Source organism: Mustela erminea, chromosome 3 (assembly GCF_009829155.1).
Source record: "Mustela erminea isolate mMusErm1 chromosome 3, mMusErm1.Pri, whole genome shotgun sequence".
Lineage (NCBI taxonomy): Eukaryota > Metazoa > Chordata > Mammalia > Carnivora > Mustelidae > Mustela > Mustela erminea.
This window is the reverse complement of record NC_045616.1, coordinates 47,055,514-47,068,779: the sequence shown is the minus strand read 5'-3', so window position 1 is coordinate 47,068,779 and position 13,266 is coordinate 47,055,514. Positions and strand designations below refer to the sequence as shown.

The 13,266-nt window shown below is 36.1% G+C and overlaps 1 protein-coding gene across 1 annotated transcript in view; it reads right to left on the bottom strand.

Moving 5' to 3' along the window:
• The window catches only part of KIAA0825 (KIAA0825 ortholog), a 406,891-nt gene that overhangs the window by 273,169 nt on the left and 120,456 nt on the right, over positions 1–13,266 (bottom strand). The window contains exons 8-11 of the mRNA XM_032335741.1: positions 9,921–10,148; positions 7,995–8,260; positions 6,427–6,577; positions 2,013–2,203 (exon numbers count right to left, since the gene is read on the bottom strand). Coding sequence (XP_032191632.1) covers positions 2,013–2,203; positions 6,427–6,577; positions 7,995–8,260; positions 9,921–10,148 — 836 coding nt within the window. The remainder of the gene's footprint in view (positions 1–2,012; positions 2,204–6,426; positions 6,578–7,994; positions 8,261–9,920; positions 10,149–13,266) is intronic.

The following is a 13,266-nucleotide window of genomic DNA, read 5'->3' as shown; positions in this document are numbered from 1 at the left end:
TTTTTTTTTAAGATTTATTTTGCATTTTTAGGATTCAGAGCTCAAAAGACGTTCCTTGAAATTATGTCCAGCAAAAGAGGAGCCAGATTAAAAGAAAATTGCTATTATCCACATGTAAATGATAGGTAAAATTTTGATAGGAGAACAGTTTTCCTTATCCAACTATAGGCTGTCAAAAGAAAGTTACAAGATTGGGTAACATGTTTCCACAGCAAATGGGAGAGGAAGAAAAAAATGAGACCAGAAGCACAAATGTAGAAGGCTATAGTTTCTGAAATGTTTAATATTGAATAAAGTTGTGGAAATTTTGTTGTATTTTATAATCTCATTCATAAACTCATTTCTTTGTTTCTATCTTCCCTGTGTTTTAACAGAGACTCAAAGATCTGTTTAAAGGTTATTTTGGTATATGAATCGGTTGCACAAACCTCAACTAATTTTTTTCTTTTAATTCAGTGTTCAAGGAATAGATTATGGAAATCATAAAGTGATAACAAAACAAAAAAGTATGAAAATTTTAAAAAATGAGACTTTGGCCTCAAATTTATTACATATATATAAAATAAGTTTATACATATATTAATAACATGTAACAGATATTACATATGATACATATGGTTTTAGTCATGTGACAGCTGGATGCCACTAGAATACTAAAAACATCAATAACTGCCTTTAGGGAGGTTTAACTGCAATTTGCATCTATTTTCTCTAATAGTTAATTAAGCAATTGCCAATGCAAGATATATGTACATACACACATAAATACACACACACACACACACACACACACACTGATTTCCAGAGTAACAGTGGTTTAGTCTTAACCATTCAAATAAAATACTTTATTTATTTTATCTTTTCATGCCATTTTTATATAGCCACCCAGAAATCAAAAACCAAAAGTCTCTACAGTACATTTAATTAAATATACTACCCAGTAAATCTGATTTCACAAACATCTCATAATGACTCGCCACCTCATAGTCAAAAATGATTTAAACTACTCAGGAAAAGAATGAAGGTACTCTTTGCTCTCAGAAAAAAACTTGCCATCTATTCTTCTGAGTTCAATGATTAAAAAAAAAAAATGCTTGGTCAGTAATTCAAAACAGTTTTTGCAAAATACCATATTTATGAAACACTGTAGCAGGACCTAAGTACCCTTCAAATGCAGAGTGCTTTACAAGAACATGATCAGGAAACAATTCCTACTGAAAAAAAAAAAAAAAAGGCCTCTGGTATCTTTAGGTTCCTCTTAATACATATCTGAAGAACAGAGAGATCTTAATCACATTAGTGAGACTATTTATAAAATAAAGCCTTTTCTTCATATGACCCTTGTTGTCTTTTATGCACGTTTTTGTAGTCATTGCCTAGATGTTTCACAGACCTGGACTATAGTTTAATCATTAATACCCTGTGACTGCTGCTCCTCATTTTCTGTGATTTCACATTCTACTGAACTTGCTTTCAGTAGTACATAATAGAAAGAAAGGGAAAAAATAAAGGAGAGAAAGAAATAAGGGATTAGAATATACTTAGACAAAGGAGTTTCCTTATGAAGATGAACGACACGATTTAAAAACTTAAAAACAAAAAGGAAAACTAAAATTCCCTGGTTGCCTAGAATTTCAAAGTCAATTTAACTGCCCATCAGAGTACTGCTGCTTTCTTCTCCATTTCAGGCCTCAATTTTCCCTCTTTATCTTATTTAATAACCTTTGTATATAAATGTCTTAGACTGTAATACAGCTTGAATCATTTTTTTTTTTTAGAACAAGTGGGTTCTATATACAATTTTAAGAAGAAAAAAAGAGCAAAGTTATTTTGATTGAAGTTCCACATTTCCACTTAAGTATCTCAGGAGAGTTGAATACGATTTCCTTTCAGATGTTAGAAACATGTTAAATATACAAGAAGTTATGTCATGAGATTCAGAATTACATTCTGCTTTTTACCAGTTGATGAAAACGTTCTTGAAAAGCAATGGTTTTCACAACTTCAATTACCTGATCTGTGGAGTTCTCTTGTAACTGGGATGGACCCGAGCATATCTGGAGGCCAGTAGACCCAAAGATTTCTCCAGCACTTCTGTGAGGATCACCTGGGCTAACTTAGGGGGCAGAATGGTCCAGAGATCATGATGAAGAGCGCAGAAGAAATAATGCCACATCTGGAGTGAGAAGGAGCATCTTTCCCCCTGGCAAAACCACCACACATAAAACAATAGAATCACATCTTCCAAAATGTCAGTTTGCTTCCTATGAACATAATTAGTTCAGGCTGAAAGGAAATAGCTGGAGAGTCTGACACACTAGATGACCAAGAAAGATTTTTGACAAGATGTAAAACATCCTATTGACAAAGGAACATATGTTTTATTTCAATTACAAGACCAGATATTCTAGTGCAAATCCAGACCACAAGCTTTTAACCTAGCATATCTTGATTTACCCACTCCCAGCCCGGGGTTTAAAATTTATTTTAAGCAATCAGCTCTACAACTGCCAAACAAGTCATGCTAGCTTAAGATAGAGGGCTGGTTCTTCGAAAATTAAATCTTAATAATTAAAAATATTGTTTATGTATGTGTATTTTTCTGAGACTATTATCATCATAGGAGGTCATTCTAATAGATGTTTGAGATTACACATTATAATGAAATGAAAGGAGAAAAAATAAACTTACAGACCACATACTTATCAACATGCATGAAACCAAGGAGGGGGATGGATAACTATTAAAGATTATTACATTAAGCTACTGCATTCGTGGGTTTTTAATAACCATGCTAGATACGGATACCATAATGGTCTGATTTTACAAGAGTTTGTAAATCCTAGGCAGATGTTATCATTTCTTAGCATTTTTACAGTATTTCATACTTCTAAGGGGCCAGATTCTCCTTCCTTGCCACCCACTACAGACCTATTCTGTGGGTACCAAATTCTCCCTGACCACAGAGGAAGATCCAAGAGCAGCTAAGGCCAGTGGGAACAGGAAGAAATGAGAAGGTGGCCTCAAGTGATTTACAAGCATTAATGAGTTAACAGGCTCCCAGGGAGATATGCTAGTAGTTTGACCTCATTTTCCTCAAAGCAGATTAAAAAAAACTATTTGAAATGGGAAGAGGAGAATGTGTTTTTCAAATATTACCTTATTTGTTGCCATATCAAAAATTAAATGAGCAAATCTTCACATTTTATCTCTAAGTAATCCTCTTTGACTTAAAATTCTTGCTTTGCCCAATACTTACAGTTCTCAAACATGATTAAAAAAATTTTGTTCTTTTATAGCAAAAGTTGATAGTTTCTCATGCAGATATGCCTATCAGTATTTTCCTTACATATTATTCTTCTGATAATTGCTCTGATTTCTAAAATCTTCTATAGTCACTATAAGAATAATTTATGGCTAATTTCTATTGACTTTCAAATGGAGTTCATAAATGAGTAGAACTAGCATCCTTGGGTGGGAAACTAGAGCATCAAAATGTGCAACAGTAAGGTTCAAAGGAGGAGGTTTTGACCACTTCTGACTTCTAGACTGGATGTATATCAAAACTGTTAAAGAAAAAAAAAATTACAAAATTCATGTGGAAGTAGCAAAATTAGAGTGTCTTATGCTTCCCTTGCTGTGTGTTCTGTGAAGGAACGCTTTTTAAAATTTTCCAAGGAAAGGATTTTTAGAGCTTGATTTTGTCATACTTTCTGTGTTGTATGTTAATTAAAAGAAAATTGCTTCAGTTGATGTAACAACGAGTATGAATGACTCCATAGCAATGGACGGGTGCTTTTAATAACGCGACCAACATGATTTTTCGTATTTTTCAAAATGAAAACCAATTTCCTTAATAGTTAACAATAAATGAGAAAATAAAAGTAACTAGGCATGTAGAGTTCGTTCCCTGAAACTGAAAAATACTTCTTTTGGGACTTTCTAAAGTGTAAACTTCGTGTTTACTTAAAAATATTCCAAACTCGTCCTCGTTCTCACAATTCCCTTCAAAGTATGTATAACTGTAATAATATACGCAAGGGTTTTCATTAAACTAAATGTGACTCATTTATTCTTCTGACCTGTTTCTCTATTTGTTGTCATTTCAAAAGTATTCTGCTAGTAAACATCTGTTATTTTTGTAGACCCACCATAATGTAAACAGATGTGAGCTTTTATTTAGATTATATATCAGGAAACAAGCAGCTGGGCTTTATTATATAAGCCATTCAATATTATCTTTGAACAGACAATTCTTTATTCTTTGACTATTGGAAAACACAAGTTGCTAAAATTGAGCAGATGTCAACTATACTCAAAGCTTAATTTTAAACATGTAATCTGAACACCCACTGTGCCGTCTGACCAGCACCTAATCAGAGAGAAACTGAACTCTCCGACTCTCTAAACCTGACAGTTTAGAGAAGGGAAATAATGCATCTAGGGCTCAGCTGATGTCACAAAACACGACCAAATATTCCTTCATATCTTGTAAATTCTTTCGCTATTTCCTTATTACCCTCCGCACAGGGTGATAGGCTCCCCTGAGATGGCTCTCCCACCTTCTGCCTCCAGTCAGGCACATTTCATCTCCTTCCCTCTCAAAACGGCCCTGCCAAAAACATATAGTCCAGTTTCACCAATCATTTGGAATAATGGGGAGAGGAGAAGAAAAGGATGCAGTAAACGGGATAAAACCATTGTCAAATACTCCAGTTGTCAAAACAGTTTAAAAATCTGTCGCTATTTTTAGCAGTTTCTTATTTTTGGTAAATCGAAAAGCAGTATCACTTTATTTTCCTGAGTATAAGTAACAACCACTAACTCTGCAATTAAATTGTAACTACTGACCATGTAAGTATATGGAAGCTATGGTACCATGTAATCACAGGGTAACTATCTCGTTATTTCTGTCTTTGAAGCTAACGCCTTGTCATAAGATCTAAGAGCTGCATGTTACATGGTAATTTGTTTTGTTTTTTGTTTTTTTAATACTTGGTAACTTCAATAACAGGTTCTCACCGCATCCACTTATTATTTATACCGTACAACTTTTCTAGCTCCCGTTTTGCATACGAGAAAACAGAATAGCCCAATGGACGTAGACATAGACTGAAAGGATACTTGTGCCTCAACGAAAACATCGTATAAAATTGCTCATTAGTACACTGACATATTGAAATAGTTTGAAACCAGAGATGGACTCATTTTCAATCTCTCTGTTTACCTCAAGGCAAATAAGGAAGCTGGGATACTGGCAAGAGAGGGGAAGACCAATACTCAGCCTCTTATCTCGGGCTGCCAGCTGCACCACCACTTTCTCGAGCTCATTCTGCTCGCTGCTGTTTGAAGTGTGTCATGTTTGGAAAACCCTATGTGAATGCTCTTGCAAAAAGAAAAACTATCCGGGAAGGGCCTCTAAAGGAGAGATGAAATGGCCTTGGAAAAAGTGGAAAGTCCTTTAAAAGATCTTCTTACTACTTCTCTCTGTTATGGCAACATTTGTTATGATTATAACTCAGGCATAAATAGAGCCACGGGAACCTTGGGTGTCAGGGGGTTGACAAGAGTGACTTTGCTATTTGAATAATACTCCACTCTAGTTTCCCCAGGACTCCATAGCCATCAGGACAGACAGGAAAAACAAGGATCATAAGCTTTAATCCCAAGGAAAGGGTAAACTGGGAAAGCTAATGAAATTGGGCTTGACTAATGAATTTTTTAGAAACCCTGATTATCTTTTATTAAGATATTGTAAATGTTTCACTCTGCCCTAAAATCAACTTCATATATTGGGGCTTATGTATAATCAATGGGATTGAAGCCTGACGATGAATAATTTTAATTGATGCTGGGTTCAGTTGTATTGGGAATCATTAGGCTTTAATTCAGTGGAAGTTGGGGATTTCAAAACACAGGCTAAATGAAAATAGGTAAGGTATAAATGATCAGATGGGTCTTAAATCACCCTCATAAGAACATACAACGAGAGGAGGAAAAAAAAGTATGTACAAAAAATAAAGTGGCTTAAGAAGAGACATTTAGAAAAAAAAAAAAAAGTGGGAGGGGGGGAAGGGCAGGGATACCCACAAGTAGTCCCTTTGGAGAAAAATATGAAGTTGTAGCATTTTGGCATTATCTCTTTGACTTTTCATTGTATCCCGTTACATTCCAACTTAGATAGCACATGCTGCAGCTCAAATTAAGTTATTTTTACTTTTAAGCAGAAGGAGAGTTCTGATGTCTAGCTATTTCAGGTTTTTAAAAAGTGTTTCTCCTAAGTACAAATTCAATATTTAAAAAATATTATCCTAACAGCCTTCATGTGTTAGTAATGCCAAGCTCATGTTTCTAATTAGCCAGAAAGCAGGTAGGCAGTAAAGCATATTTGTGTAAAAAGGAGGGATAGTAAACTTAACTTCACACCTCATAAAAAGCTTTGTAGTCATCCCAGTGGTGGCTCTCAGCATCCTGTAAAATGCTTGTAGCACAAACTCTGACGCAGTAGTCTGTAACCTGAAACTGGAGAGTGTTGATGAATTCCTGATATCTTTGGACAGGCACCAGGAATATGGGTCTGTTCAGAGGGAATGATCAAAGAGACAGAGATTTAAGGCCTGTGCAGTAGGCGGTAACAATCTCCAGTACTACAAATGGTTTTGATTATTAGATATCAATCATTCATTTCCTCCTAATGCTGAAGTCTGCATCCACATTCACTTTCCAACAAGGAGAAAAAAAAAAAAAAGCCGGTCTTTGTTTTGCAAGTCCTTTGAAAATGTACATCTGCTGTTCCACAAATATGCACTTCAACTTGAGACAAACGGCATTGTCAATACATCATTCAAATATAAAAGTATTCTTTGTAAGCCTATTATTAGAGATCAGTGCATCATTTAGGCATTAGGGTATCGTTATTATAGAGAACAACATGCATTTGTCAGAACCAACTTTTATAAAGCTATCACACGTCCCACAAACACACTCTTTTTGTTTTAAAAATTGTAATTTTGTAGATGTCAATTATCTCATAAACTGTTTTAAAATATTCTGCAGAAATATAGTGATTTCTGGCACATTCTGTTTATAAATTCAAGTATGATTCACCGTATCTGACTACTTACAGGAATTAAAAAAATGTAAGAGCTATATTTTGCATCAAGCCAAATTTATTTTACTTTTATCTTCAGTTGTCTATATCACACTTTCTTATGCTTTCTTTCCTAAGCAAGGGACTACAGATGCTGTGTCAGGAGTACTGAAGAGATTGTCAGACCTGGCCGAACAGCCAGGTGCACATGGTCCTTTCGTAAAGGGCTGTGCTATCTCCTAGAGGGTACAAGGGTCGCCAGAAAGACTGTGTGGTCATCTTTATCCTATTTCCAGAAAATATACAGTCTTCTTAGACTACTACTATGTGAGAATTAAGACCACCAGATGCTTTCTGCCAAATATTAAGGACAGCTCATTACTACATGGGCGCTCTGAAGTACGTTTACATTGGTCAGTAGAATAGATGGAAAATGCATTTATTCACTGTGTAAGTCCTAAAATTCTGTTTGTGTAGAAACAAAAGAGAGAAGTGCCTCTTTCACAGTGGTGTGTATGAGGGGCAAAAACAAGCTTAGTCTTCCTCTCCAGGGTAGTCAGTGCAGTATGCCTTATGAAACGGAGAGGGTCTGTTTGGTCAGGTCATAAAAAGCATGTGGAAAATAGTTGCTCCAGATCAGAATATGGAAAAATGTATGGATTTCTCTCTGGAGCAGGTCTTTAGAAAGAGGAACTGTCTTCCTTCCTAATCTAGGTATCTGGTTTAATCGATCCCATGCTCCACCTTTTTGACATGCTCAAGTCAAGACAAATGAAAGTCATTCACTGTGTTCATTATAGTTTTCTCTTTCTCGAATATTATCATCAAGATTTCACTACAGTGATATCCAAAAATTACACATTCCTTTAAGCAAAGCCATCAACCTAATGTAATTGACACTCACTTCTTAGTGTTTTCTTTCATCATATTATCATACTGCATAAAATGCTGGAAGACATAGACCGCTGTGGAGAGCAATGTGTGTAAGTTGGTCAGGGGTGCTTTGGAAGGAAACTCCTTGCTTCTCTCTTGCAGTCTCGCCAGGACAGCTGCTGCCACTTTACAACAGGCCTCCACAAAGTTTGCTCTAATTTCCTGGAAAGAATCATCTTTGCATGCCAGAGCCAGTGGAAGCATTGTGTCAAGTTTTTCCATGATGTCAGAACAAAACTAGGGAGAAATAAATGTAGCACTGAGTTATTTGTACTCTGACAGCACCGTGTAATTAATGTATAGGGGAGCCAAGTTCCTAAATAATAAATTTGACATCAAGCATAAATATAAAGACATGACGTTATAATAATCAATTTCTCAGTTTCTTGTAGAAAGTTAAATGTTTTATGTCAAATAAGGAATTACCAAAAGGATGCTTCTCTCTATATAATCTTCAAACCTTATGCTTTCTAGACAGACATTATGAAAAACTCATGAAATAGCATGCATGACAATACTTTATTTGTAGTTAATAGACTTGGAAAACATCCATCCTTGATATTAATCTGATTGCATTATTTTTGAACTTATTCTAGTTTCCTTGCTGAATTTTCGTAAAGTATCTTCTTCTGAATCACCACCTATACACAAGGTCTACTGATTTATTTTAAATGATCCAGAAGCATCAGAAACAATATCACACAGTATCTTTTTAATTGGTAAGAAGTCAGCAACTTTCAGAGTGATGTGCCTGGCTTTTCAGTCGTTATTATGAATCTACTCTTTATGGGCGATGGGAAGGCAAAACTTGCCAGAACGCCCAATTTGCCAACAGTGTTCCCAGGGGAATGTTTTGGAGCCCCAGGCTGGCAGTAGCCAAATAAGGAGGCCATCTTTAAGAATGCTCTTTTTTTCTTCTTCTTCTTCTTAAGATTTTATCTATTTGAGAGAGAGAGAGAGAGAGAGAGACTGTGAGCTAGGGGAGAGGTGGACGGAGAAGGAGAAGCAGGCTTCCCCATGAGCAGGGAGCCCCATGTGGGACTTGATCCCGGGATCCTGGGATCGTGACCTGAGTGGAAGGCAGACACTTAACTGACCAAACCCCCCGGTGCACCCCAAGAATGCTCCTTTAAAAACATCCCAATCATAAGCTGCTGAACTCATTGTGGGTTTAATACTGAGTAACTGTATTTATTTATTTGCATAATGACTTCCTACTTTCTCAGTATGATCTGTGACTCTCGAGGTACACACAAAGATGCAAGATGGATGTTAACGAAATAAAATGTACATTAGCATGTAAAGAAAGATCTGAAAGTTGCCTAGACCAATAAAAGGTAGTAATTCCCTCAACCTCCTAAATTTCTCCTGAAGTCATTAAAAGGTATAGCCCAAACAGGCAGTTTCACCAGCTCTCCATGATCACAGAAGCCTCTGCTTTAAGGGCCTCAGATTCATGGAGCCACAAGGCAGCCACAGGTTTCAATCTTCTTTGCTACCAGTGGCCATGGCCCACGGACACCCGAGAAGAAATCTGGTATTGAGTTAAATACCAAGTATTTGCATAGAGACTCCAATATTGTTCTGTAGGTTCACTTTGTAACCTCTTATATTTATTTTTTTAAAGATTTATTTTATTTATTTGAGAGACAGGGAGAGAATGAATACAAGTGGTGGGGAGGGGCAGACCGAGAGAATATTCAAGCAGACTTCTGGCTGAGTATGGAGCACTCCACAGGACTCTATCCCACCACCCATGAGATCATGACCTGAGCCGAAACCAAGAGTCAGATGCTCTACCAACAGGCGCCACACAATGTCTTATATTAAAAAAAAAAAAAAAAAAAAGTCTCATTATGGCAGTCAATGATTTGAAAGGATTTCATTTGATACTTGCCTTTGCAATTTTCTTTGGTTGCTCTTCCTCAGGAACCACATGGCTGTCTTGCCCAACTTCCCGTACATTTACAAGATTCATAGCATGGGTTACAGCTAAAGTCCTTTCATTCTGTTCCTGCTGGAGAATTTTTGTGGAAAAATCTTCAATTGCTGTTGTTATACAATGTGCCATGGGAAGAGACACTTTTTTAAATGCACTTCGCCAAGCAAAATCTAGTAAAGTAGCCTGAAATATAAATTTATATGAAGTTATATTAATCTTAACTCAGCAACAAGTGTTCATATTGTTATAGATATAAAATTATTACTTTCTTTCAGCATTTGAATATAGGTATTCTTTGATAAATGGCAAAACCATTCTTACAACCTGAAAAATATTACCCAGCAAATAAAGCAAAATACAAAAACATGTGTATTCTTTACAAAGAGTAATATACTGGCATTTCATTTTAATTCATCTGTAAATTTAATCAAAAACTTTTTTCAAAATTTAATCTTTTAAATATAGTTCAATAAAACTATCTTTATGAAAGTTAAAAGTTACATTTACTGTTTATCACATAAAGCAATCTTTAAATTCAATATATTTAATAAAGCCTAAATTAGATTTTTATAGTCTTTTTTTATAGTTTATTGTTAACAAGTACTGCAACATAAGACAGAGTTTAATATTCAACCTTTTATTTCTTTTTCACTCTCAGAAATCCAGACAAGCCAAAAAAGAGCAACAAGAAATTTCTCAGAGAAATTACATCATGGCACCTTTCTAGAGTTTTACTTCTTTAGAATTTTATTCAGTTTCTTCCCTACTTTTGTTCCAAGAAATGAGGAATTAAAATTCTCTGCATTGTTCTGTGTTGGGGGAGTGGGAGAGGAGGTAGTAAATGGAGACTGGTAGTGTTTTGTCTTTTTTCTTGGGGTCTGGGCTCCATATAATTATGAACGTATACTATCCCCAAGTCCTCTAACGTTCTCTTAAGTACTAAAAAATTGTGGGTAGTAGGTGAGCCCAGACTTAGGATTAAATTTTCCCTGTTTCAATGTAATCTTGCTTACTGTAATAATTCACCTACTCCAACTTTAGAAGACCCGAGGCTCAATATGCCTGATTGAATTACCTATTTTTCTGGATCACAGTTTTTTGGCTGGAAAAGTAAAAGAGCTGATTTTTGGATGATATCTATGGTTTCTCTCGGTCTGAAATTACTGAGATTATGGTCATTAGCTTACTTTTCCTATACATACATCCCAGTCACCATTTATTTAGTGCTTTCTATATATACTGTATGAAGTAATAAAGATGTTCATCTTCTAGAGCTAAAATTCCATATAATTCCATGATATTCCATGAGTATAATCAATTATCAAATCTAAAATCAAAATCTATAGTAAAAAAGTAGCTCTCATTTTCACTACATATATAATTATGGTGTAATTTAACTTTTCTTTCTTTCTTTTTTTTTTTTTAAAGATTCTTCTTATTTATCCGACAGAGAGAGATCACAAGTAGGAAGAGAGGCAGGCGGGGGGCGGGGGGAGAAGCAGGCTCCCTGCTGAGCAGAGAACCCAATGCAGGACCCCGAGACCATGACCCAGACGAAGGCAGAGGCTCAACCCACTGAACCACCCATGCGATCCTTAACTGGTCTTTCTGAAGTATATATGGACCTTTAACATCACAGGGCCTAAAAACACATTTCTCATCTTAGTTTTATATAAAATTACTCAATAATTGAAACTATTCAGCTCATACAATCTCCTTTCTTATAAGTGAAATGGATGTAGTCCTCCGCTCTAATAGTGTTTTCTTGGAATTTTATGAAAGAAATGTAAGAAGCAACTTAACTCCATGAAAACTAAAAACAACAACAAATCTTTGCTTCTTATTCTCCCCACCAGGGCATCTCTACTCATTAAAATCATTCATCCAATCAAGGAAATATGTTCTGGTAAAAAGTGTCATTAACTGCTATGACTTCAATGACGATTCTGTATTTTGTGCAATGATGACTACCTCTGGTCATGGTAATTTATATGTGATTACAATATCTTGACCCAACTGAATTCTTTTTTCAAAATACAGAAAACCAAGCATATTAATAGCTGCTCTTAAAAAGAAAACTGGAAACTTTTACTCTTCAACTCTTAGAAGGCTGTTTGCATGAAATACTATTTGCCTACTCTACTCTTCCCATCTGATGTTTCTCATCACACATATCCAGTTAGAACAGAGAAAGTTTACTAGTTGATCCAAGAAGAGGATATAATGTCGCTTTCTGTTCTGTGCACAAAAGAGGTAACCATTGAATGCCCTTCTTCTATTACCTAAAGCTAATTTTTTAATACCTATGCGGATTTTGGGTCAAGGCATAATATATAACTTTCCATTTTCCTTATTATTTCCCTTCTATTCTAAATTGAAACTCTGTTTAAAACTCTGGGGGGGGGGTTGCCATTCTATTTTTTTAAATTTCATTTTAGAGATTTTATTTATTTATAAATAAACAGAGAGAGTAAGAGACTAAGAGAGTACAAGCAGGGGGAGAAGCAGAGGGAGAGGGAGAGGGAGAAGCAGGTTCTCCGCTGAGGAGGGAGCCTGATGTGGGGCTCGATTCCAGGACCCTGGGATCATAACCTGAGCTGAAGGCAGGCACTTAACCAACTGAACCACCCAGGTGCCCATTTTTTGCCCTTTTACATGTTTACCTGCTGTATCAGTCAAGATCCATTCAGAAAACAGAAACCATATGATGTATTTCATAAGGAAAAATTTTAATGTAGGGTGTTAGTTACTAAAAGTGATGGAATTTTGATGAGCTAAACATGGGCTAGGGAGCAAGACAGATATTAACAGAGTAGGAAGCCACTGCCACTTCTAGGGCTGTAGGAACAACCAAAAGGACTGTATATGGGAGTGTAGTTCCTGGGGCTACCAACCTCAGTTAAAGGTAATGCAGACCTGACAGGTGGAGCTGTGTGTTGAGAGCATGGTCCATGGAGGAAATGTTTCCTAAAACAGAGAGAGGAGAAGAAGTACCCTGGTTTCTCTCTATCTACCCTCTAGTCCTCTATCACAGCCTTCCATGGGCCCAAACTTCCTAGAATCCTGGAAGGCATAGTTCTCTATAAAACAAAACAGAGCAGGGAAGAGTGGTAATGGATCTGAGAACAGACAGGTGCAGGCAGGGCACTCTAAAATAAGAGGCTGGTTCAAGCTGTTCTTTCCTCTTTCGTTTCCTTTCTATTGTCCATTTTCTTGCCCTCAACAATTATCTACAGCACAAATTCTCAAAGTGTAGCCAGTGAATTGGGATAAGAACAAACATTTCTTCACTTGCAGCGCC